This window comes from Podarcis filfolensis (genome assembly GCF_964270895.1).
Source record: "Podarcis filfolensis genome assembly, chromosome: Z".
In the NCBI taxonomy this organism is placed as follows: Eukaryota; Metazoa; Chordata; class Lepidosauria; order Squamata; family Lacertidae; genus Podarcis; species Podarcis filfolensis.
In genome coordinates, this window is record NC_139617.1 from 37,540,790 (window position 1) to 37,567,105 (window position 26,316).

The following is a 26,316-nucleotide window of genomic DNA, read 5'->3' on the forward strand; positions in this document are numbered from 1 at the left end:
TGGCTCTCATTCCGATGTGTACTTCTATCAAGAGTATTTCTCGTGTTAGAGGTTCTGCTGCAGTTCTTGCTGGGTTTCTTCTTCCCAGTTACCTAGAGTGTGAGCAGGCTTGTGTTTATACTCTTCACTTTAAAAATAAAAATGTACACCTTATGTGTAAGCCTGTAAAAAATAGTTACATCAACATTATTTCCTTCTATATAAATCTTGCCATTTATAGGACCACAGGCTGCTTTAACACCATGGGTGATTATGGAGTTTTGGATCTGGACCCTGGAAATTAGGGCTGATGTCCCCACTCAGCCATAAAATTAATTTGTTTTTACTTTTTGGACAGTGTCATTTCTCCACGGTGAAGCACTGTTGTTAGAAGGTCTTAAGATAGGAATGGGGAAAAGAAACAGCCCCACAACATCACGGTGGCATCAGCAGTCTCACTGTTGAACTTCAACTTAAGTTGTGGAGCCTTCCAAGTTTTAAAACTCTGCAACTTAAGTTGAATGGTATATATTCTGATCAGACTTTACAGAGTCCCATCACCCCACTATTTTTTAAGGAGTTGCTAGGGTGGGACACTGCAGGAGCAGAGATTGAGGAAGCTGATTTTGTAAAGAAAAAAAAAGAATGAAATTGTGTTGGTCCTTCAACTGCACAAATAAGATTTCTCTGCTTTGCTGTTAAATTAGTATACCCATGCAGCTTCTTTTTTAATTTATGTACATTATTCCCCCTCCCATTAATTCGGGCTAGGTGGATACCCAGATGGCTAAGATAACAGGATTTGTGCTTGTAACAAGTCTGAGCCTGTATTGAAAGTTGCAAGAGCTGCCTGGAATGTTAAACACTGGGCAGAAATGGGGCATGCAGCGTCAGGGCAATCAGGCTTTTAATCACACTCCTGGTAGAGGGGGTGTCACAGCGTTGAAAATGGCCCTGTCTCGTGCTTCTTGGGTCGCCTCACGCCTTGGATGAAGAAGCTGGGGGAGCAAGGTAGGCGAGCGATGTGCCCTCTCTCCACATTGTAAGTGCCAGGACCAGGGGTGGTGTCTGCGACCAAGGAAGAAAGTGGAAGAAGGTAACTAACTGAATGGCAATGGCCAGAACTGCACACATAAATGTTTTGGGGCTCAGACTGAACAAGCAGGCATGGCAACAGCACCAACTGAAGCTTTTAACCAGCAGTCACTATAAAAAACGTAACCTTGCAAAGGTTAGTCTGATTTCACCTAGCCTGTCTATTTGCTAAACATTTTGGAATGGGTGGGGAAACTTCTGCTGGTGCTTTTGGATTGCAACTTCCATCATCCCTGCTCATTGGTCACGCTGCCTGGGGCCGATGGGAGTTGGGAGTCGGAAGAAAAAAGGAACATCACACCACCATCTAAAAGTTTGCACAAGTCATAAGAGCAGCACTACTGGATCAGGCCAAAAAGCCCTGTCTGGTCCAGCATCCTGTTCTCATGGTGGCTGATCAGATGCCTCTGGGAACCTGCAAGTGGGATCTCAGAGGAGCAGCACTGCTTCTCAGCAACTGGCATTCAGATACATACTGCCTCTGACAGTGGAGGGAGAACATAGCCTTATCCTCCATGAATTTGTCTGTCTCTCTCTCTCTCTCTCTCTATATGTGTGTGTGTGTGTGTGTGTAGTTTTTAACCATCCTGGTTAACCATATATAGTTTTTAACCATCCTGATTAGGTTAGGGAAAGCCTGGACAAAAAGATATTTGGCTGTGAACCAACTGCTGGGTGATGCTTCTGTTACAATAAATAAATAAAATTTTATTTATACCCTGCCCTTCCCGGTTCAGAAAACCTGGCTCGGGGCGGCTAACAAATTTAAAACACTTAATTGTAATAAAACATAGAAGCAGCATAAAAGAGTATAGAAGCATGAATAACAATAAAGTTCAAACATCAATTTGGAGGAAATCCATCCAGTAAACATTAGATAGTCACCAGGGCTAGCTGGCTGATTTAGTCCTACTTGGTAATCTTCATAAAAGGGGAGGGAGAGGAAAGAGAAAGGAAATAAAAGATCAGGCTGAATTCAAATTAAAGGCCAAGCGGAATAGCTCTGTCTTACAGGCCCGGCAAAAGGAGATTAAATCCTGAAAGGCCCTAGTCTCATGGGACAGCATTCCACCAGGTCAGAGCCATCACTGAAAAGGCCCTGGCCCTGGTGGATGATAGTCTGACTTCCTTAGGGCCCGGGACCTCTAAACTATGGTTCTTCGTGGACCTTAAGGTCCTCTGTGGGGCATACCAGGAGAGGTGGTCCCATAAATGAGAGGGCCCCAAGCCACAAAGGGCTTTAAAGGTCAAAACCAGTACCTTGAACCTGACCCTAACTCCACCAGGAGCCAGTGCAACTGGTAAAGCACTGGGTGAATATGCTCCCATGGCAGGGACCCAGTGAGGAGCCTCCCTGCAGCATTCTGCACCCGCTGGAGTTTCTGGGACAGTTTCAAGGGCAGCCCCATGTAGAGCGAATTACAGTAAAGCCTGGAGGTGACTATCATATGGATCACTGTGGCCAGATCGGGGCGGGAAAGGTAAGGGACCAACTGTTTAATGCAGTGAAGATGGAAAAATGTTGCCTTAGCTGTTGCTGTAACCTGTGCCTCCATGGAAAGGGAGGCGTCAAGGATTACACCCAAACTCTTAACGGAAGGCACTGGCACTAATTGGGCTCCCGCAAGAGAAGGGAGTTGGTCCCTCATCCTCATGCCATCCCGACCCAGCCAGAGGACCTCTGTCTTTGAAGGATTTAGTTTCAATCAGCTCCCACGAAACCACCCACCACAGCCTCCAAGCATCTGGTCAGTGTGTCAGGGGCCGAGTTGGTGTGGCCATCCATCAGCAGATAGAGCTGAGTGTCATCATAATGTTATAATGGCAGCAATGGTCAGGGGTACTGCTAACTCTTATTAATATTCAATCTCTGCCCCTTTATATACAGTCATACCTTGGAAGTCAAACGGAATCTGTTCCGGAAGTCTGTTCAACTTCCAAAATGCTCGAAAACCAAAACGCAGCTTCTGATTGACTGCAGGAAGCTTCTGCAGCCAATTGGAAGCAGCAGAAGCTCCGTTGGATGTTTGGCTTCCAAAAGAATGTTTGAAAACCGGAACATTGTTCAGGAGCCAAAACGTTCGAGAACTAGGCTGTTTGACTTCCAAGGTACAAGTGTAGGTGCGCAGCGCTCCCTCTCGCTGTTCTAGCTTCTGGCTTAGCCACGTGCAGCCTCTTCAGGGCAGGGGGAGCCGTCATCCCGCTGCCCTGAAGAGGCTGTGCGGCTATCCCAGAAGCCAGAAGAGCGAGAGGGATCTCTGCGCAGCAATCCCTCTTGCTGTTCTGGCTTCTGGGATTCGGAATATTTTTTTTTCTTGTTTGCGTCCTCCAAAAACTAGGTGCGTCTTATGGTCTGGTGCATCTTTGAGAACGAAAAATACGGTAGTTAAAAGAGTAGTGGGAGGGAACCTGTTACCATTCCTTACCTTTCCTGGCCCACTTGTGCATAGTGTTTCGTGCAGGGCTGATGATGATAGAGGGTGATCTAAACATCACATGTTTGTATGCACTTTCTGTGTTGTACTTATTGGGTGCTGGATCCATCATATTATCTAGGGAAGAGAAAAGGGGTGAGAGAGAAGCCGGTCCAATCTGTGGTGCTAGATACTAATGGAGAGGGAGGGGAGAAGTTGGCATTGCCAGGCACTGACTTGAAGAGCTGCAACCCGACAGAGACCCTCTTGGATATGCTTAGCATAGCTCCCCTTACTGTTACTGCCAGGAGCAACTTATGCTGCTCTTGCCCACCCCTTTGTAGTGTTGAGTGGACCCAAGTGAAGAGGGCAAGTTAAATGGGCAGTGTAGATACCATATGTATTTATGAAACAAAAATTATATACAGGCAACCCCCCCCCCCCATTGCACACATTCAAATAAAGCTTGACCCTGCACACGTGCATTCCTGCAGCCTGGAAGTGGCTGGAAAAGGGGACAGAAAGGGGTAGGGGCATAATGGGTGGAGCACGTTTACATGCCTTCATGCATGGTCAGGAATGCAGCCCCCACACAAAACGGTATTGTTTGAGTTACAGATAGGTAGCCGTGTTGGTCTGCCATAGTCAAAACAAAAAAATTTTTTTCTTTCCAGTAGCACCTTAAAGACCAACTAAGTTAGTTCTTGGTATGAGCTTTCGTGTGTCAGTGTATCTGAAGAAGTGTGCATGCACACGAAAGCTCATACCAAGAACTAACTTAGTTGGTCTTTAAGGTGCTACTGGAAGGAAAAAATTTTTTTTGGTATTGTTTGAATGTAGGAAAACAGCTAAATAGCTTACAAAAACAGTTTTAAAATATTGAGGAATAAACAGTTAAAACCATGTACGTAATTTAAAATACTGTAGTTGAAATTAACAGTAAGAGATTAGATCTTGTCAGCATCCATGTTTCTGGTCAGGCTGGCCTAAACAATAATGTTTTGAGCAGGTGGTAGAAAGAGTACGGCATAGGTGCCTGCCTGGTGTCAATAGGCAAGGAGTTCCAAAGTGGGTCCCATAACAACAAAAGAATTATTTTCTTGCAAGTGCAGAACAAATATGTGGCAGCTGTAACAGTGTCAGATCTGCAAATTGAAGTGGTCAAATGGGTTTATATAGAGAAGGCAATGTGCAAGTAACTGGTCCCAAATAACTTGGCCTCGTAACAAATCTTTGAGCAGAGGTGTTAGCTACTGGCAATGTCTCACTAAAAAGGGAGGAACCCTACCGAAGGCAAATTTCTGGTAAAAATCTGGAGTTTGCACTCAGCAAGTGCTCAGCTTCCTGACTGGCAGTAAAGGGCGAGAATAGAGTCCTGGGGCACACCTTGACCCAGATAAGGATAATAGCTCCATTGGTAGAACATGAGACCCATAATCTCAGGGTCATAGTTTTGTGACCCATATTTGTAAAAAAATATAAAAAAAATTACATTGCAAGGATTTGGGCTAGATGACCCCCTGGATCTCTTCCAACACTACAATTCTATGAAATAAATCCCACTTGATAACCTAAGCCACCCATTATGTTCTTACTTTTGCTGACAAGAGTGAACTCTCCCTTCTGTCCCATGGTGAAATGGGGGCTGTTTGGCAGGTTGGCTGGCTTGACATCCAGGGGCTGGCCGTAGTGGAAAGGAGATGGCCACTGCAAAAAACAGAGGGACAGCTGAGCTGCATGATCCTTCCTGGGGAGGGGTACCCACATGGTGGAGGAGCATAAAGGGTATATGACCAGTGAGACCCAACAGACCTACATTTCCCATAATGCTTTAACCATCAATCCTCCTTCCCAGGGACCTGTGGGAGTGGTAACTCTGACAGGGAGTAGGGGGCCTCCTAACAACTCTCAGCATCCTTAATGAACTACAGTTCCCAGGATTCCTTTGGGGAAGCCATGATATTCTAGTGCTTTAAATGTATGGTGTTAATGGGACTCCAAATCTGTGGTTCTAAAGCAGCCTTGCCCAACCTTTGGTCCACAGATGCTCCCATTATCCCCAGGGACTTGCCCTGGTTGCTTGAAATTATGCTTAAAAGAATTCTATGGACAAATTCAAGGAGGAGGTTATCAGTTGCTACTAACCATGATGGCTCTGCCCTGCCTTCCACAATTGGAGGCAGTCATGTAACTGAGTTATGTGACACCCCGAGCAAAGGTGATATGTAACTTTACAAGACATCTGAAATCAGCCCTGTATAGGGAAGTTATTTAATGTTTAATGTTACATTTTGTTTTTATATATGTTGGAAGCCGCCCAGAATGGCTGGGGCAACCCAGTCAGATGCATGGGGTATTACTATTATATTATTCATTAGAATGTCCCTATTTTCCTTGGAGAAATGTTGGAGGGTATGAAAACCAGCTGCTGGAAATTGCAATAAGAGAGTGCACTCTTATGCTCAGACCCTACTTGTATGAGGTGCTTCAAATTCATAGTACAGATGGAGCCTTTAATTTCTGTCTGCTTCCAAATACAACAAGGCCACCACTAGCATTTATACAGTATACATCTTGCTACCTGATCTTTGCAACATGGAGAATGGCCCCGGGACCTGCATCTCTTGATTCTTTATATTACACTTTATTGATATTTATGGAGTTACTTATTTATACCATTGTTTTATTTATGTTTTGCATGTTATCAACTGCTTTGGTGGACTTTCTGAAGGGAGGGTTGTAAATATTCCATTGAATTAATGAATGAAGCATGTGCTCTTGTCACTGAACTATATGAATTGGATAGGGCATAGCACAAATGGACACCCCCATGCGTGACACTTACATTGGTCTCGTTGCTAAAATCCACTTTCTTAATGAACGGGTTATTGCTCAAAAACCAAGACTTCTGCCAAGAACGCCGCCCTCCGCCCTCTGGAGAAACAGAACAGACAAGGTTGAGGCAGCATCAGTGTTGTTACAGAGCCTTGAACTTTGAACCAGGCCCCCAACTGTCATCCCAAGAGACTTGGGACCCACATAGAGTCACTTTGGCAGCTGAGGCAAACCACAAAATGGCATCCCCTCCCCAACCTGGGATGAAGGGGTGAGTGAAGACTTACATCAGGAACATGTACAGTGGTACCTCGGGTTAAGTACTTAGTTCTGGAGTACTTAAGTACCTCATTCTGGAGGTCCATTCTTAACCTGAAACTGTTCTTAACCTGAAGTACCACTTTAGCTAATGGGGACTCCCCATGCCGCCTTGCCGCAGGAGTACGATTTCTGTTCTCATCCTGAAGCAAAGTTCTTAACCTGAGGTACTATTTCTGGGTTAGCGGAGTCTGTATGTAACCTGAGGTACCACTGTATGATCTTGTTGAGATTCCTGATTTGCAAGGGCTTGGACTAGATAACCCCTGGGGGACCCTTGTAACTCTATAGCTCTACAATTCTAAAGATCTACAGCAGGAAGGGGGGAGGAGAGCAGTGCCATCTGTTCACCAAGAGGCTGCTGTAGAGGCAGCTTTGAGGGTGGGGCTGCTGAGGAGACAGCAGATTGGGCCTATATGAAGCATGCCACAGTCAGTGACAGCAGTGGCAGCAGAAGTGGGGTTGGATGATGTATTCCTTGGCGGCCACATCTGCTGCCCCTGTGGATCCTGCCGCCTGAAGTGATTGCCTCATCTTGCCTCATGGGTGGGCTGACCCTGAATCTACTCATGTAACAGGGTGAGGTGACAGAAAGCAGGGCTGAACAGGCTGTTCCATTGCCGCATGCTGGTAGAATAAGCTATTCATTTGTTTTTTGTTACAGTAAGTCTATGTCACATCCTTTGCCATTGTGGCCCCCAGGAGGTTGCCTACTAGAAAATGTGGCCCTCAGGTTCCCCACTTTTTGGGGGAAAGTGTGACTTGTGAATATATCCAGAAAGTAGGCCTTACCTGTTGTAATCACACATGTTCTGCCCCCACAAGGGTCAGTTATTTAGGCAGTGCTTTTTTCTGGGGGGGACGCATACCCCTAAGCATTTTGTGAATCTAAGTTTGGCCTCATTGAGGGGCAGTATTTCAACATGAGTAGGAAAATGAGAGTACCCCTGAACATTTTTTTTTATAGAAAAAAAGCACTTGTCTTAGGTAGAAGGAATAACAATGCTGCTCCTTTAAGAAAAGATACAGTGGTACCTCGGGTTAAGTACTCAATTCGTTCCGGAGGTCCGTTCTTAACCTGAAACTGTTCTTAACCTGAAGCACCACTTTAGCTAATCTGGCCTCCTGCTGCCGCTGAGCTGCTGGAGCATGATTTCTGTTCTCATCCTGAAGCAAAGTTCTTAACCCGAGGTACTATTTCTGGGTTAGTGGAGTCTGTAACCTGAAGTGTATGTAACCTAAAGCGTATGTAACCCGAGGTACCACTGTAGTGCCTTTCCCCCTTTTTTAGACCTCAAGGCAGATTGGGAAATGTAGGCACAACAATATGATAGTTTCTATTGGCTCTACCCAGAGCGAGAAAATTACCTCCCTTCTCAAAGTCGCAGCTGCAAGCATGCTAGCCCTAGGATTTCCCCTACCCTCTGCATTGGAGAAATTGCATCCAATAAGCCATTTTTCTTAGGAAGCTCTGCAAATTCATGCAACACTATAAATGAATAGCCTCCTCATCTGTAACAACACACCAAGCGATATTGGTAGATAAAAACAATGTTTGTGGTAGTTGTTTGTGGTAGAAAGTACGTAACTCAGACAGAAGAGTTTCTAATCCTAAACTAACTAACTAGCCAAGAGGAAACAAAGGCTTGTGCTTTTCTTCTCAGAAGATAGATCCAAGATGGCCTCTCAAAAATGTTGAAAACCTCTGGTCTAGCGGCCTAAACACAAACCGTATTGATTCATGCATAGCTGGAAACTGAAAGAATGCTCTCTTAATCCCTTCCCTTCACTCGCACCTTTAGAAGGTGACTTCAACCCAAAGGTGTAGGATGGAGCACTGGTTTGCCGGAAGTTCACACTGCAGGCTGAGTAAGCTGCTGGCCCAGGGCTGTCCGTGTTCACTGCCATCGACAAGCGGCCTTCTGGGGATATGCGACCACCTGGAGCAAGGAGAAGATCATTCAGCTGATGCAGGTTGGGATCTGAATGCCTTGCAAGGAGGCTTCCTGGCTGCCCCTGCTCCAAGAGCCTGTCTTCCTGCCCCACAAGAATGCAAAATCTGTGGTCCTGCATATGTTGTTGGACTACAACTTCAGTAATCTATGAGCCTTGGCCATGTTTACTGGGACTGTTGGGAGTGGGAGAACAACCACATCTGGAGGGCCACAGTTTCCCCAGCCCTGGACTACGATGCATGTGTTACATATTTGTACTCCATAAGGCCAGCTTCTGAGGCTCTGCTTGCTTTACCTACCATCAAGGTCCCTCAGCTCTATAAACAGGGCCTTTTTAATGGTGACCCTGTATTTTTGATCCTAAGAGAAATATGTGATATTTGCCCTACCATGTTATGTGTTGCTGGTTTTACTGGTTACTTTTAAGCTGATCATGCCATGCAAGAAATACAGTACTTGCTTCTGTCAGTCCTGCTGAAGGACTCTGCAGATTTGTCTACCCCTCAAGGCAATAGGTATTGCAAGTGTCTAAAATAAGGAAGACAGAGAGGCCCTGAAATTGAGAGACAGTGTGGCACAATCAGAGGCTGAGCAAGGAGGGTGTGGTCCGCCCCGGGTGACATCACCTACCCGACCCTTGCCGTGGGCGGCGCCCTCCCAGGACGCTTGAGGCGGCCAGGCCCCCCCCCCCGGAGTCTTGCGGCAGCCGGCATATCACCTGGGACATGTGCCCTGCCCCCTGGGATGCTAGCTCCGCCCACAAGGTGCATGCCACTCTGGGTGCCGGGGCAACTAGTTCTGCCTCTGGGCACAATGGCTAGACTTGCAATGAGTAAACTTGCATTCAGAAATCTTCTCAGACATGAAATGCAATGGTTCATCTTTGGTGAGTTACTGTCTCTCAGTCTAATCTACCTTGCAAGGTTGTTGTGAGCTAAAATGTGGATTTTGTCAGTTCAGATTGTTGACATTTGTCCGTCTCAGGAGACTGGAGAAGTGTGCCTTTAGGGATGAAGTGGAACTGTTGGAAGGTTATAGTGCCTGCTGCGGCTGTAGAGACCAATATGGGAAAGACAGGTCTTCTTGCTACTGGGGCAGACGAAGGCTTCTAGTTGCCAATTCTACCTTACAGAATTACATTGAAATTGCACTATTGGTTTCCCTATTGGGCACCCACAAACCAATGGGGAGAAAGCCTTGGATTGCTCTTTTCTCTCTCTCAGACCTCCTTCCTACTTACTGCTCTGCTTTCCGAACTGAATTTCTGGGAGGAACGGTGTTGAGCTAGATTCCCTGCTCAGGCGACCCCTGAGAACAAAACACAAGCAACAAATGAGGAGAGGCTGTCCCAGCAGCTGGAAATGGAAGGAAAAAGTAAATGCCACTACTGGTGCCAGTAGTGGGCGAAATCAGGCATTTGCTGGATCCCACCATTTTATTTAGCTATACTGAAATTTATTCCCTATACTCCTGACACTCCTTATGTAAGCACATAAGACAAGCCCAGATGGATCAGACCAAAGGCCCATCTAATCCATCACTTTGTTCTCACAGAGGCCAACCAGATGCTTATGGGAAGCACTCCGGGCTACTGACAACATTTTAAAAAAAGAATTGCAGCACAGTAAAAACAAATTGAAATAGAAAGAATGCATCAATATTATTTGCACTCAGGTTCTGCTTGTGGGATTCCCATAGGCATCCAGTTGGCCACTGTTCTGCAGGATGGGGCAGAGGCAAAAGAGGCTAGTTTCTGCACAAACACCCCCCTCTATCCTTCATTCAGGCAGGCAAGAGGCATGATCAGAGTTGAAGGACACATTCCACCCAGGAAAAATCACTGCAGGTGGGTGCGATGCAGGGCTATTGAGGGAGCGCATGGGGAGGGCATTTGTGGCATGTAGGGAGTCCTGAGGGCCATAGAAAGAGGCCTCAGGGGCTGCGTGTGGCCCCTTAGCCCTGAGGTTCCCCATTCCAGGACTAGATGGACTGTTGGTTCTGGTCCAGCCAGACTCATCCATCCCATTTTAACTTACTGGGGTTAGGTGAGAATCTGGCCTTATGGGGCATGCAGTAGGGGATAGCCTGAGGCCTTCTCTGCCTGCATTACCGGTGCAAATGGTGGTGCCTCTTTAAAAGCAGCTGAGATTTGGTGTTCCTTTTCTGGCTGGTATCCAGGTACATCTGGGCCATGAACTTGATGTGTTTCTGCTGGAACTCCATTTTCCACAGCTGGGCAATGTTGACTCGCCCCATGCTCCCCCTCCAGCAGAATGGTTGCTGCACGTTGTGTGACATCAGTGGGTTCTCTCATTCCATGGCTCCATGCGTTCTGTGCTGTTTGATGGTGGTGTCTGTTTTCCCCAAGGGTGGGGAATAGAGGAGTCAGGGCGGTCGAGCTAGGTGCAGACCTATGATCAACAGAGGTTGGTTCTTTTGGGCTAATGGGGGGTGGGTGGGTGGGTGGTCACTGTTCTACTAACCCCAGTCTTCCCCCAGCCACCTGCCTGCCTTCTTGCTTAAAACCAGCCCAGGAGGTAACACTGGCTGCCTGTTTCCTCCTCAGGTTCAGTGTTGCCATTGCAGGGAGGAGGGGGAACTATAATTTAGGCCTCATTCACATCTTACATTGTGATACCATATTAAATGTTTCCTTCAAGGAATTCAGGGGACTGTAGTTTCATAAGGATGCTGAGAGTTTATTGAAGACCCCCCTCTGAGAACCATTCTGAGAAATTGCTTTTTAATTCACTCTTTATTGGTTTTCTATTAATTCAAAATATACAAAGTCAGTCGCAAAACATTTTGTTGCATGGTGTTAATGATTTAAGGGGGGGTTAAGCACCTAATCTCTAGAAATTAATAAATGCTAGGATTTTGATCATTTGGGACATGAAGGGAGAATGCAAGCTGCAGAGGAATTCCTATGGCTGAGCTACAGCCATCAAGGAAATATAGAGAACAATTGAGGGACATTAACAGTATAAGAGAACTCCTTCCCCCTTGCCCTGAGGTGTGAACAGAGGCTGGGGGTTTGGAAGGTTGACAGGGTAACTGCTCTGGGAGCAAGGGCGGCTGGGAGGAAGAACAGCTGAGATCCATCTTGGGCAGGATGGATGAAGGCTGGCTGCTTTGCTGTGGGGTACCAGCCCCTCTTGGAAGGACCTGCTTGGCAGAGAGAGGGGCAGGCAGCCAACTTTTGTAACAATATATACAAAATATAACAGAATCTAAAATTTAAACTGAATCTCAGTAGGATATGGTATTTTTTTTTTTTTGGAATAATATTTATTAAAGTTTCAAAGAAATTACAAAAATAGAAAAAAAGAAAAGAAAAAATAAGAAAAAGAACAAAAAATACAAAATACAGAAAAATAAAAACAGTTAAAAACAAATCAGTCTTTCCATCTCTTATCTTTCATTTACTTATTTCCCTGACCTCCTCTCACCTCCCTTTTTTGTATTCTAGTTCAGTAGTTGTTTCAGCAAATCCTTACCCTTTTTGCTTTTATCTTAATATTTTATCTTAATATATTGTAACTTTACATTTTCACCTGTCATCAATTCCTCTTTACTTAATCCTTTATATCTTTTCTGCTAAAACCACATAGCTTAATTCCAACATCTTTCTAACATTCCTTAATTTTACAATATTTCTGTAGATAGACTTTAAATTTCTCCCACTCTTCTTCCACCAGCTCTTCTCCTTGGTCTCGGATTCTGCCAGTCATCTCAGCCAGTTCCATGTAGTCCATCACCTTCATCTGCCATTCTTCCCGGGTGGGTAGATCTTGTGTTTTCCAGTACTTTGCAATAAGTATTCTTGCTGCTGTCGTAGCAGTGGCGTAGCGTGGGTTGTCAGCACCTGGGGCAAGGCAAGTAATTTGCGCCCCCTAACCCGTGGATTTGCGCCCCCTAACCCGTGGATTTGCGCCCCCTAACCCATGGATTTGCCCTAACCCCAGATGTTGCGCCCGGTGCGGCCCGCCCCCCCTGCACCCCCCACGCTACGCCACTGTGTCGTAGCATACATAAAAAAAGTTCTATCCTCCTTTAACACCAACTGGCCGACCATGCCCAAGAGAAAGGCCTCTGGTTTCTTCTGGAAGGTATATTTAAATACCTTTTTCATTTCATTATAAATCATCTCCCAGGTCTTAATCTTTGGGCATGTCCACCAAAGGTGAAAAAAGGTACCTTCACATTCTTTACATTTCCAACATTTATTATCGGGCAGGTGATAAATTTTTGCAAGCTTGACTGGAGTCATGTACCACCTGTAAATCATTTTCATAATATTCTCTCTTAAGGCATTACATGCCGTAAACTTCATACCTGTGGTCCATAACTGTTCCCAGTCAGCAAACATAATGTTGTGTCCAACATCCTGTGCCCATTTAATCATAACAGATTTAACCGTTTCATCCTGTGTATTCCATTTCAACAGCAAGTTATACATTCTTGACAGGTTCTTAGTTTTAGGTTCTAACAATTCTGTTTCCAATTTTGATTTTTCCACCTGGAAACCAATTTTTTTGTCCAAATTATATATCTCCCTTATTTGATAATAGTGAAGCCAGTCTCGTACTTTGTTTTTTAATTTATCAAAGCTCTGCAGTTTTAATTTATCTCCTTCTTGTTCCAAAATTTCCCAATACTTCGGCCAATTTGCCTCCATATTGAGTTTTTTCAGAGCCTTAGCTTCCATTGGTGACAACCACCTTGGGGTTTTGTTTTCAAGCAAATCTTTATATCTTATCCACACATTAAACAGTGCTTTCCTGACAATATGGTTTTTAAACGATTTATGCGCTTTGACCTTGTCATACCACACGTATGCATGTCTGATGGGATGTTGAGCTGCTTGTGCGTAAAGTTCCTAGTCCCTCAGCGTTTGGCTAAGTCCACAAACCACTGTCTGTAACGGAGCGCCATAAGCATGGCTCCGTCAGTCGCTGGCAGAATCCGACAGTGGGCGTTTACGGAATTTCTTCCAGCATAACAGCTCCTTAACGGAAACACGTCTTCTGGACTCTCTACGTGACAATTTCCGGCGAGGAGTGGGTGTCCCTATAGGAGGTCCTGAAACCTCCTCGCTGTTCTCGCTGGAATTGTCTCTGAGCCATTCTTCTGACTCGCTTTCCCTTGGAGCTCTTTCTCGCCCCCTGCTGGTTCCCTCCTCCGCTGATAAGTCTCTCTCAACCTCTGGGAGCCCTTGCACCACCTGTTCTTCCGATGACAGTTCCCTGACAGCATGCCACCCAAGAACATTATTAAAACCTTCCAAATCCAAAATGTCCGTGTTCTCAAGAAGCAGCCATTCTCTCAGCCAGCAAAAAGCGGCTGATTCATAGTAAAGCTTCAGGTCTGGCAGGGCAAATCCACTTCTTTCTTTAGCATCAGTTAAAATCTTAAATTTTATTCGGGGTTTCTTGCCCTGCCAGACAAATCTAGAAATGTCTCTCTGCCACTTCTTGAAACAGTCCATCTTGTCCAAAATTTGCAATGTTTGAAACAAGTACAACATCCTTGGCAATACATTCATCTTTATCGCAGCAATTCAGCCTAGCAATGATAACTTCAGATTTGACCATATTTCTAAATCCCTTTTCACTTCCATCCAACATTTTTCATAATTATCTTTGAATAAATTCACATTCTTGGCAGTCATATTAACCCCCAGGTACTTCACTTTCTTAACCAATATTAAGCCTGTCTCCTTCTGGAACCTCTCTTTTTCAGTCACTGTTAGATTTTTCTCTAGCACCTTAGTTTTCAGCTTATTCAACTTAAAACCCGCAACCTGGCCAAATTCTTGAATTAATTGTAACACTCTTTTGGTGTTGGATTCTGGCTCCTGTAATGTTAAAACCAAGTCATCAGCGAATGCTTTCAATTTATACTGTTCGGCTCTGACTTGTATACCCTTTACCAATTGATCCCTTCTAATCATATTGAGCAAAACCTCCAGTACCAATATAAAAAGCAATGGGGAAATTGGGCAGCCCTGTCGTGTTCCTTTCTCAATCTTAAATTCTTCTGAAATTACATTGTTCACAATTAATTTTGCTTTTTGTTCTGAATAAATAGCACCTATACCGTTTTCAAAACCTTGGCCTACCCCCATTCCCTGTAAATTTTTCTTCATAAAGCTCCAAGAAATATTATCAAAGGCTTTCTCCGCGTCCACAAATATCTAAACTGCTTTAGTATTAATATTCACTTGTAATTTTTCTAAAATATTAATTATATTCCTTGTATTGTCTGACAAGTGCCTCCCCGGGAGGAAGCCCGCTTGGTCTTTGTGAATTTCTTCTACCAATACCTTTTTTAATCTTTTAGACATAATTTCAGCAAAAATTTTGTAATCCACGTTAAGTAGAGATATGGGACAATAGTTCTTAAGCTGTGTCTTTTCAGACTCTGTTTTCGGTATAAGTGTAATATAAGCTTCTTTCCATGACTCTGGAACCCTTTTCCCCTCCAATATTTCATTACAAACTTCCTTCAAAGGCTGTACTAACAAATCTTTCAAGGATCTATAATATCTTGAGGTCAAACCATCCGGCCCTGGGGATTTGCCCAATTTCATATTCTGAATGGCTCCTTCCACCTCTTGGTCTGTTATTTTATAGTTCAGCATTAACTTATTCTCTTGAGAGATTTTTTGTAGTCCATTTATTTTCAAAAATCGATCAATATCCATTTCCTTCTGGGTCTCTTGTGTGTATAGCTGTTTAAAATATTTCTGGAAGCACTTCCTAATCTCCACAGGATTCTGTATATTTTTTCCCTCCACTTCCAGATTGGTAATTGTATTAAGTTTTTGTCTTTTTTTCATTTGCCAAGCCAACAGTTTCCCACATTTGTTAGCTGATTCAAATGTCTTTTGTCTCATCTGTTTAATCTTCCATTCTATTTCCTGATTCATCAATTTCATATATTGTACTTGATATAACTTTGTCTCTTTCAGAATCTCCTGTGATTTTGGTTTTGCTCTCAGTCTCTTTTCTCCTTCCTTTATTTTCTCCAGAATTTTATCCTTTTTTTCATTTTGAGCCCTCCTTTTAATTGCATTCTGTTGTATTAGAAACCCTCTCATTACTGCTTTACTTGCGTCCCATATTACTCTTTTTTCAACCATAGTATTCATATTTATCTCAAAATAGTCTCTCAAGGTTTTTTGGGCCTTCTTAATCACTCCTTCATTCCTAAACAAGGTGTCATTCATCCAGGTATTAACTACTGAAAATTGTAGCTCTGTAAGGGTAATAGGCGGGGACGCGGGTGGCGCTGTGGGTAAAACCGCAGTGCCTAGGACTTGCCGATCGTATGGTTGGCGGTTCGAATCCCCGCGGTGGGGTGAGCTCCCATCTTTCGGTCCCAGCTCCTGCCCACCTAGCAGTTCGAAAGCACCCCTACGTGCAAGTAGATAAATAGGTACCGCTTTATAGCAGGAAGGTAAACGGCGTTTCCGTCTGCGGCACTGGTGCTGGCTTGCCAGAGCAGCTTCGTCACGCTGGCCACGTGAACCGGAAGTGTCTTCGGACAGCACTGGCTCCCGGCCTCTTAAGTGAGATGAGCGCACAACCTTAGAGTCGGACACGACTGGCCCGTACGGGCAGGGGTACCTTTACCTTTACCTTTAAGGGTAATAGGGGGTCCCTTAACAACTCTCAGCACTCTAACAAACCACAGCTCCCAGAATTCTTAGAACATAGAGTGTTGAGAAAGAAAGGAATCTGTGTGCAAGTTGGATTGAATTTGGAAGAAAAATATTTCAAGCTCCTTGCAAAACTCTGGAAAAATAATGGAAAAATAAAATGTGGAAATTTGAATTTTTCATAAAAAAAATAAGGACGGTTAAGTATGGTTGACATGAAAAGAGACTGGGAGCCATGGACTTGGATTTGGATTAAGGACTGTATACTAATCAAATAACTATGGATTGATGCTCTAATACATAAACACAGTGAAGAAATCTTGGAGAAAATAAAGAAGGCAGATTGAATCTTATATTGAAGGTAACATTGTGATGCTGAACTGGAGGAGAGCTATTGTAAACTATTATAATCTTATCTAGAGAATATTCCTTTGACTTCTTGCATTAAAATAAATGAATGAAGTATAGAGTCCCAGATCGAAGACCGGAAAATTATAGCAGAGGGGAAACATTCAACTATTTTGATGAACTATTGTATACGTTTATAATTGACAGGTGGATAGCTGGAAGGCCTTTATACCCTTTTCTTTTTTTCTGCTTTTTTATTCCTTTCTTCTGTTATTCCTTTCTTTAATTTCTGGGCCTGGGTAGCGCTGTGGTCTAAACTACTGAGCCTCTTGGGTTTGCCGAGTGTAAGGTCACCAGTTCGAATCTGCACGACAGGGTGAGCTCCCGTTGCTCTGTCCCAGCTCCTGCCAACTTAGCAGTTCGAAAGCATGCCAGTGCAAGTAGATAAATAGGTACCGCAGCAGCGGGAAGGTAAACAGCGTTTCCGTGCGCTCTGGTTTCCATCACGGTGTTCCGTTGCTCCAGAAGCGGTTTAGTTCTGCTGGCCACATGACCTGGAAAGCTGTCTGTGGACAAACGCCAGTTCCCTTGGCCTCAAAGCGAGATGAGCGCCACAACCCCATAGTCGCCTTTGACTGAACTTAACCATCCAGGGGTCCTTTACCTTCACCTTACCTTTACTTTTTTAAATACTTTCTTTTATTAATGTATTTTTAAAAACTCTAATAAAACTATTAGAAAAAAATAAATAAACCACCCCAAATGAGAGAGAAAAAAAGAGAGAGAGAGAGAGAGAGAGAGAGAGAACGACCCTGTGTGAGAGGCAAAGTAGAGAGGATCTTTCAAGGTGTGAGATTGAGAGAAGAAGGCAAAATTCCCACAAGAGAGCTGGGAGGGTCCATCCTCCTTGGAATAAAGGTTAAGATATATTGTTGATATATTGTATATCAACAGTATAAGATATATCAACAAATTATGTTCTGTTTTATGGGTTTCCCCTTTTCTTTTCTTTTCTTTTCTTTATCTTTTCTCTTTCTTACTTCTTCTCTTTCTTATTGTTTTCTTTCTCTTTAAATTAGTTTGATTTTCTGGTATTTTATGCTGAAAACTTTTAATTAAAAATTTTATTTTTAAAAAGGAAGAGGCCTTGCTGCTTCTCTCTATTGCTTGGGAGGCGATGCCTTTTCAGACATGGTGCCTTCTGAAACACCTATACACACTTCCCTGGGAGTAAGCAGTGGGACTTATTTCTGATCAAATATGTATCTTACCTCTCAGGAGGATATGTGATTGCAGCTATCACTGAGTTGTTTAATCAAGTGATTATATATATATATATATATATATATATATATATATATATATGAAAAATGAGTGGAGGCAGGAACCAGTAGAAGAAAAGCAAGATTTTTATTTTTCTGTTACAACAGCGTCCCATCCCATCAACACCCCCACTCCTTATATGCAGGTGAAGATCCAGAGAAAGATGTGTAACAGCTTTTAATGGCTTTATAAATTGTCCAACCCCTTAGCCAAAGGCCACCCAAAAGCATCATACAAGGAGTGTGTGACTTGTCTCCTTTCTCTCAAGATACCTGATAATGCTTGCTGATTGCCTTATCCTGGTCGGTCTTGAGGCACTCTTTTGAAATTGTAAATACTCTAGTTCTTGAAACCATTCTCACAGACCTCCCCTATTTATACACAAAATATAGTCTGCCTCTCTTTTTCCCTGACAAGGATTACTGTGCCCAGTGCTGTCACCACCCGGAGGTCATAAATGACAATTGAACTTTGAAAGATAGAATATACAGATAGAATATACAGATAACACAGATAATGAGTGTCCCGAATGAAGAACTGCCATCATTGCAAGAGAGCTGCGACATTTTAATATTGATATTGCAGCGCTTCAAGGAACTCAAAGAGCAGGTAAGGGACAACTGAAGGAAGAAAAAGGAGGCTACACTTTCTTCTGGAAAGGTCTACCTGAACAAGAATGTCGAATACATGGAGTAGGCTTTGCTATGAAAAAACAATCTTGTGAAGCTCTTGTCAGAAGTCGCATTAATGAGCGACTTTCAACACTTTGAATAAAACTCGCTAAAAAACCAACAGGCTACTAGTCTAAGCACTTACGCACCAACACTGGATGCTGATGAAAACATTAAAGAAAATTTTTACTCTCAGCTGGATACCATCCTATCTGGGCAAGATTTTGATCTGTGGCCTGGGACTATTGGGAAAGAAGGAATTGGCAACAGCAACCAGAACAGAATCTTACTTTTTATTATATGTGCAGCACACAACTTTGTTATTATCAACACACTCTTTCATCAAAAAAATAAATTTAAAACCACTGGTACCTTTGACTTTGACTATGTAGTTGTCCAAGCATAAGATTGCCGTGATGTGCTCCTTACCAGAGCTATGACGAGTGCCGACAAATGCTGGACAGATAACCGATTAATATGCTCCACAATGGCTATCAAGCTTGTACCTCAACACAGGCTTCAAGGGAACCAAGGTGCAAAATGAACACTCAATCCCTTCAAGAGCCTATTAATCGAGATTGCTTCCAAATGATTCGTAAGGGCCATCTGCTTTTGGAGTTCCCTGATAACATTGAGGAGCACTGAACCAATCTAAAAACAGCCATTACTGCAGCCTGTGAACAAACTATTGGATACCAAACCAATAAACACCAGTACTGGTTTGATGAGAATGACAGTGAGATTGAATGCATGATTGACAAGAAAAGGAAGGCCTTGCAGAGCTGGCAAAGAGATAGAAACTGTGCCACTAAGAAAAAAAAGCTATGCTAAGGCTGAGGTTCAAAGAAGAACCTGAGAACTAAAGAACACCTGGTGGATTAAAAAAGCTAAAGAAATCCAGCACTTAGCCGACTCTCATGTTGCATAGAGTTTCTTTAAAGCCACAAAGACCATCTATGGGTCAGTAAATCATGGAATATGCTCAACAGACGGTACCACACTTCTAAAAGATAAAGAAGCTATTGGACAGCACTGGAAAGAACATTACCAGCATCTCCTAAGCCGTAACTCCCCCATAGCTGCTGATGTCCTCTCACAAATTCTGCAAAAACAAATTAGAGATGAGCTTGCAGTATCTCCAAATCTGGGAGAGCTGTGTACAGCTATTGTTGTTCTTTAGTCGTTTAGTCGTGTCCAACTCTTCGTGACCCCATGGACCAGAGCACGCCAGGCACTTCTGTCCTCCACTGCCTCCCGCAGTTTGATCAAACTCATGCTGGTAGCTTCAAGAACACCATCCAACCATCTTTTCAACATTTACATGCAGCCGCTGGGAGAGATCATCAGGTTTGGGCTGGGTGTTCGTTAGTATGCGGATGATACCCAGCTCTACCTCTCTTTTAAATCAGAACCAGTGAGGGCGGTGAAGGTCCTGTGTGAGTGTCTAGAAGCGGTTGGAGGATGGATGGCGGCTAACAGATTGAGGTTGAATCCTGACAAGACAGAAGTACTGTTTTTGGGGGACAGGAGGCGGGCAGGTGTGGAGGATTCCCTGGTCCTGAATGGGGTAACTGTGCCCCTGAAGGACCAGGTGCGCAGCCTGGGAGTCATTTTGGACTCACAGCTGTCCATGGAGGCACAGGTCAAATCTGTGTCCAGGGCAGCTGTTTACCAGCTCCATCTGGTACGTAGGCTGAGACCCTATCTGCCTGCGGACTGTCTCGCCAGAGTGGTGCATGCTCTGGTTATCTCCCGCTTGGACTACTGCAATGCACTCTACGTGGGGCTACCTTTGAAGGTGACTCGGAAACTACAACTAATCCAGAATGCGGCAGCTAGACTGGTGACTGGGGGCGGCCGCCGAGACCATATAACACCGGTCTTGAAAGACCTACATTGGCTCCCAGTACGTTTCCGAGCACAATTCAAAGTGTTGGTGCTGACCTTTAAAGCCCTAAACGGCCTCGGTCCAGTATACCTGAAGGAGCGTCTCCACCCCCATCATTCTGCCCGGACGCTGAGGTCCAGCGTCGAGGGCCTTCTGGCGGTTCCCTCATTGCGAGAAGCAAAGCTACAGGGAACCAGGCAGAGGGCCTTCTCGGTGGTGGCGCCCGCCCTGTGGAACGCCCTTCCAGCAGATGTCAAAGCGATAAACAACTACCTGACATTCAGAAGACATCTTAAGGCAGCCCTGTTCAGGGAAGTTTTTAACGTGTGATATTTTACTGTATTTTTGGTTTCTGTGGAAGCCGCCCAGAGTGGCTGGGGAGGCCCAGCCAGGTGGGCGGGGTATAAATAATAAATGATGATGATGATGATGATGATGATGATGATGATTGATGATGATGATTATTATTATCTCATCCTCTGTCGTCCCCTTCTCCTTATGCCCTCCATCTTTCCCAACATCAGGGTCTTTTCCAGGGAGTCTTCTCTTCTCATGAGGTGGCCAAAGTATTGGAGCCTCAGCTTCACGATCTGTCCTTCCAGTGAGCACTCAGGGCTGATTTCCTTAAGAATGGATACGTTTGATCTTCTTGCAGTCCATGAGACTCTCAAGAGTCTCCTCCAGCACCATAATTCAAAAGCATCAATTCTTCGGCGATCAGCCTTCTTTATGGTCCAGCTCTCACTTCCATACATCACCACTGGGAAAACCATAGCTTTTACTATACAGAACTTTGTTGGCAAGGTGATGTCTCTGCTTTTTAAGATGTTGTCTAGGTTTGCCATCGCCTTTCTCCCAAGGAGCAGGCGTCTTTTAATTTCGTGACTGCTGTCACCATCTGCAGTGATCATGGAGCCCAAGAAAGTAAAATCTCTTACTGCCTCCATTTCTTCCCCTTCTATTTGCCAGGAGGTGATGGGACCAGTGGCCATGATCTTTGTTTTTTTGATGTTGAGCTTCAGACCATATTTTGCGCTCTCCTCTTTCACCCTCAATAAAAGGTTCTTTCATTCCTCCTCACTTTCTGCCATCAAGGTTGTGTCATCTGCATATCTGAGGTTATTGATATTTCTTCCGGCTATCTTAATTCCGGCTTCGGATTCATCCAGCCTAGCCTTTCGCATGATGAATTCTGCATATAAGTTAAATAAGCAGGGAGACAATATACAGCCTTGTCGTACTCCTTTCCCAATTTTGAACCAATCAGTTGTTCCATATCCAGTTCTAACTGTAGCTTCTTGTCCCACATAGATATTTATCAGGAGACAGATAAGGTGATCAGGCACTCCCATTTCTTTAAGAACTTGCCATAGTTTGCTGTGGTCGACACAGTCAAAGGCTTTTGCATAGTCAATGAAGCAGAAGTAGATGCCTTTCTGGAACTCTCTAGCTTTCTCCATAATCCAGCGCATGTTTGCAATTTGGTCTCTGGTTCCTCTGCCTCTTCGAAATCCAGCTTGCACTTCTGGGAGTTCTCGGTCCACATACTGCTTGAGCCTTCCTTGTAGAATTTTAAGCATAACCTTGCTAGCGTGTGAAATGAGTGCAATTGTGCGGTAGTTGGAGCATTCTTTGGCACTGCCCTTCTTTGGGATTGGGATGTAGACTGATCTTCTCCAATCCTCTGGCCACTGCTGAGTTTTCCAAACTTGCTGGCATATTGAGTGTAGCACCTTAACAGCATCATCTTTTACAATTTTAAATAGTTCAGCTGGAATACCATCACTTCCACTGGCCTTGTTATTTGCAGTGCTTTCTAAGGCCCATTTGACTTCACTCTCCAGGTTGTCTGGCTCAAGGTCAGCAACCACACTACCTGGGGTGTACGAGACATCCATATCTTTCTGGTATAATTCCTCTGTGTATTCTTGTCACCTCTTCTTGATGTCTTCTGCTTCTGTTAGGTCCTTACCACTTTTGTCCTTTATTATGGTAATCTTTGTACAAAATGTTCCTTTCATATTTCCGATTTTCTTGAACAGATCTCTGGTTCTTCCCATTCTGTTGTTTTCCTCTATTTCTTTGCATTGCTCGTTTAAGAAGGCCTTCTTGTCTCTCCTTGCTATTCTTTGGAAATCTGCATTCAATTTCCTGTATCTTTCACTATCTCCCTCGCATTTTGCTTGCTTTCTCTCCCCCGCTATTTGTAAGGCCTCGTTGGACAGCCACTTTGCTTTCTTGCATTTCTTTTTCATTGGGATGGTTTTAGTTGCTGCCTCCTGTATAATGTTGCGAGCCTCCACCCATAGTTCTTCAGGCACTCTGTCCAGCAAATCTAAATCCTTAAACCTGTTCCTCACTTCCACTGTGTATTCATAAGGGATTTGGTTTAGATTGTATCTTACCGGCCCAGAGGTTTTTCCTACTTTCTTCAGTTTAAGCTTGAATTTTGCTATAAGAAGCTGATGATCTGAGCCACAGTCAGCTCCAGGTCTTGTTTTTGCTGACTGTATAGAGCTTCTCCATCTTTGGCTGCAGAGAATATAATCAATCTGATTTCGATGTTGTCCATCTGGTGATGTCCATGTGTAGAGTCGTCTCTTGTGTTGTTGGAAAAGCGTGTTTGTGATGACCAGCTTGTTCTCTTGACAGAACTCTATTAGCCTTTGCCCTGCTTCGTTTTGATCTCCAAGGCCAAACTTGCCAGTTGTTCCTTTTATCTCTTGATTCCCTACTTTAGCATTCCAATCCCCTATAATGTACAGCTATTAACCAAATGAAACCAAATGAAAAACAACAAAGCCAGCGGACCTGAAGGAATACTTGCCAAAGTCTTCAAAGTGGACGGAATTGAACTTACACAACTTCACAAGCTCATGGGAGAGAGACATTCCAGCAGACTTTAGGGATGCCAAAATTATCAATCTCTTTTAAAAAGGTGACAGAACGGATTGTGGGAACTATCGAGGCATCTCCTTATTAGCTGCAGCCGGCAAAATTCTTGCAAGGATCTTAGCAAACCATCTCTTAACAATATCCGAAGATATTCAATATTCCTGAATCCCAAAATTATTTTAGACCTTCTAGGGGTCTAAAATTTTCACTGCTTGACAGCTTCAAGAAAAATGCAGAGAGCAAAGCCAACCTCTGTGTATGGTGTTTATTGACCTAAGGCCTTTGACACTGTAAATCGTAATGCCCTATAGGCTGTCCCTCTGAAAATTGGCTGCCCAGATAAATTTGCGAACATCATTCGGCTCTTCCATGATAATATGACAGCAATAATTGCAGATAACAATGGCTCTCAAGGTGAACCATTCACAGTGGGATCAGCTGTTAATCAGGGTTCTGTTATTGCCCCAACTCTATTAATTATTTTCATTGCCATGATCTTACACTTTGTTGAAGGGAAACTCCCCACCGGAGTAGATGGAAAGCTATTTGAGTAGGCTGAAAACAAAGTGTAAGGTTACCTTAACTTCTGTCACAGAGGAGCTTCAGTATGCTTATGACAACGTAATGTGTGCATGCTCAGAGGATGACCTCCAAACCATCCTAAATATCTTTGCAGAAGTCACTCAACATCCAAAAAACCAAAGTGCTGCACCAACAAGGACAAAACAACCCCTCTGCAGCACAATAAATCCAAATCAATGGTGTAACGTTGGAAAGTGTCTATCACTTCTCCTACCTGGGCAGTTAAATTTTCACAAGGGCAGACTGGTGATGAAATCCAGCATCGCCTGAGCTCTGTGAGTGCAGCTTTCTTCTAACTGAAGTGCAGTGTTTGAGGACTGGGACATTCGCAGAGAAATAAAAATGCTTGTTAAAAAGCTCTTGTGTATGCTTGTGAAACGTGGACCACATATAAATGCCATCTCCAACTGCTCAAAAGATTCCATCAACGGTGTCTCCAAAAAATTTTAAACATTTAACTTGGGAAGACAGGCAAATGAATGGCAGTGTACCGGATGAAGCAAAGATCACAAGTGCCGAAGCAATGGTTCTTCATTGGACTGGTCATGTTGTGTGGATGCCTGATTATCATCTTCCAAAGCAACTACTCTATTCTGAACTTAAAAATGGAAAGCGTAATGCTGGTGCTCAACACATGAGGTTTAAAGACTGTCTCAAGGCAAATCTTAAAAAATGTAGTATAAACACCAACAATTGGGAAACACTTGCCTGTGAGTGCTCTAATTGGAGAACAGTCTATACCAAAGGTGTCATGGGCTTTGAAGACACTCAAACTCAGGACGCAAGGGAGAAACATGCTAAGAGGAAGGCACACTTGGCAAATCCACACCATGGTCAACTCCCGGCCGGAAACGTATGTCCCCACTGTGGAAGGACGTGTGGATCCAGAATTGGCCTCCACAGTCACTTACGGACTCACTGTTAAGACCGTATTCATGGAAGACAATCTTACTCAGCTACAAAGAAGAAGAAGGTGGGGATCCCAAGACTAGGTCAGAGACAATGTGCTGGAGAGGAGTCTCAATGAAGAGTTTTTAACCAAGCATCTATTTTTCTATACTATTTTTAAAAACTTATTTATTGATTTTTCACAAAAAACTTTACAAATGTTAACATAAACTGTAAATTACCGGTACTTTATGTATTTTCTTCCCATCCTCCCCTTACATGGTTTCCATATTTACCCATCTATATCTATATCTATAGAAAGAATTCCAATTATAAAGAAATAAATTGATACAAAGGAAATGGGTGTGTGTGAGGGGGGAGAACAACGATGCATATAAAAAAAGAAAATGATATTTAAAAATGCAATATAATATACTCTCATACATTCTTACATAAATTGATAGTTATTTACCCTTGAATGTGGCTTATTTCTCCTATACTATTCAATACATTCATTTCAACCTCCTCTCTCTTTTAAGCCTGATAGCACCCTCTCTAAGATCAAGGAGTTTGTTGTATGTGCCCCAGTTCTTGTTCACATTTAATTTATTGACTGGCCCTGCTTCAACGGGGGACACCCACCATGGTGACTTTTTCCCCAGGACATTTTTCAGTCTTGCCCAAACACTATATATGTTCTTCTGTAGAACACGGTTGAGGAAGCTGTTGCTCATACTTCAAGTCCTTCTTGCATTTTAACCTCGCTGTAGTAAATACTCAGCAAAAAGTCTCTAATCCCCAATGTCACCATAAGGGTGTGGATCGAGGTTGCAGACGGCGTCTCTGCTGAGCCTCCTTCCTGGGCAGATGACATTCTTGTGTGGGTCTTCTTGTTTCCAGAGGCCTCCTCCCAGGCTCCAGTCAATAGGCCGCCATTTTCCAGCGTGGATTCATCGTTTCATGCAGGAAAGACAGAAAGGAGGTTCTGTTAGAAGGGTACTGAATATCAGTAACGTTAGACCCTCTTGTTGCTCCAGAAATTATCACCGCTGATGGTGAATGTTAAGTTGTGGGCGAACATATCAGACGACACAGCGATTCTTCCAAAGCAGCTCTTTATTTGTAAGCTGGAACAGAACTGACTGAGGAGCTCAGTCAGCCTGCTTATATAGAGCTCCAGAACAATGTAACTGTTGCCATTTTCCAAAACTATCCAATCACTGAACGTCAGTTTTGATCCTTCATTTGCATAACTATCTACAGTATCCCCCTGCTGGCCCAGGGTGAGAACTTCAGTACATAACACCCCTCCCCACCGAGATAAGGCGTTAGTTACAATCGTAATGGTTTCCTTATATACAGCACTACACGTAATGGTTCAATTAGGCACAAAAGCAATATTGGTTACATTTCACATACTTAGACCAACAGTGATACATGTCCAACAACATAGTCCTTTAAA

General features: G+C 43.7%; 1 protein-coding gene and 1 long non-coding RNA gene across 2 annotated transcripts; one reads left to right on the plus strand and one right to left on the minus strand.

Moving 5' to 3' along the window:
• Window positions 1-869: 869 nt before the first annotated feature.
• On the minus strand, window positions 870-10,892 carry STPG3 (sperm-tail PG-rich repeat containing 3). Its single transcript, XM_083597072.1, has 7 exons — window positions 10,707-10,892; window positions 9,837-9,904; window positions 8,438-8,581; window positions 6,334-6,422; window positions 5,084-5,195; window positions 3,501-3,626; window positions 870-1,047 (listed from the first exon to the last, which is right to left on the minus strand). The coding sequence occupies exons 1-7, from the start codon at window positions 10,850-10,852 to the stop codon at window positions 914-916; spliced, it is 819 nt and encodes a 272-aa protein (XP_083453198.1). The 5' UTR covers window positions 10,853-10,892; the 3' UTR covers window positions 870-913.
• A 142-nt stretch (window positions 10,893-11,034) lies between these two features.
• On the plus strand, window positions 11,035-24,913 carry LOC310754804. The gene is made up of 3 exons (XR_014544037.1): window positions 11,035-11,133; window positions 18,038-19,758; window positions 23,255-24,913. It is a non-coding gene; the product is annotated as an uncharacterized lncRNA (long non-coding RNA).
• Window positions 24,914-26,316: the final 1,403 nt, after the last annotated feature.

Coding starts and splice junctions, on each gene's coding strand:
- STPG3 (XM_083597072.1), bottom strand. CDS start 10,852: ATGGGGCGAGTCAACATTGCCCAGCTGTGGAAAATGGAGTTCCAGCAG. Junction 9,905..10,706: donor AGGCACCACCATTTGCACCG/GTAATGCAGGCA, acceptor TTTTGTTCTCAG/GGGTCGCCTGAGCAGGGAAT. Junction 3,627..5,083: donor GTTCACTCTTGTCAGCAAAA/GTAAGAACATAA, acceptor TCTCTTCCCTAG/ATAATATGATGGATCCAGCA.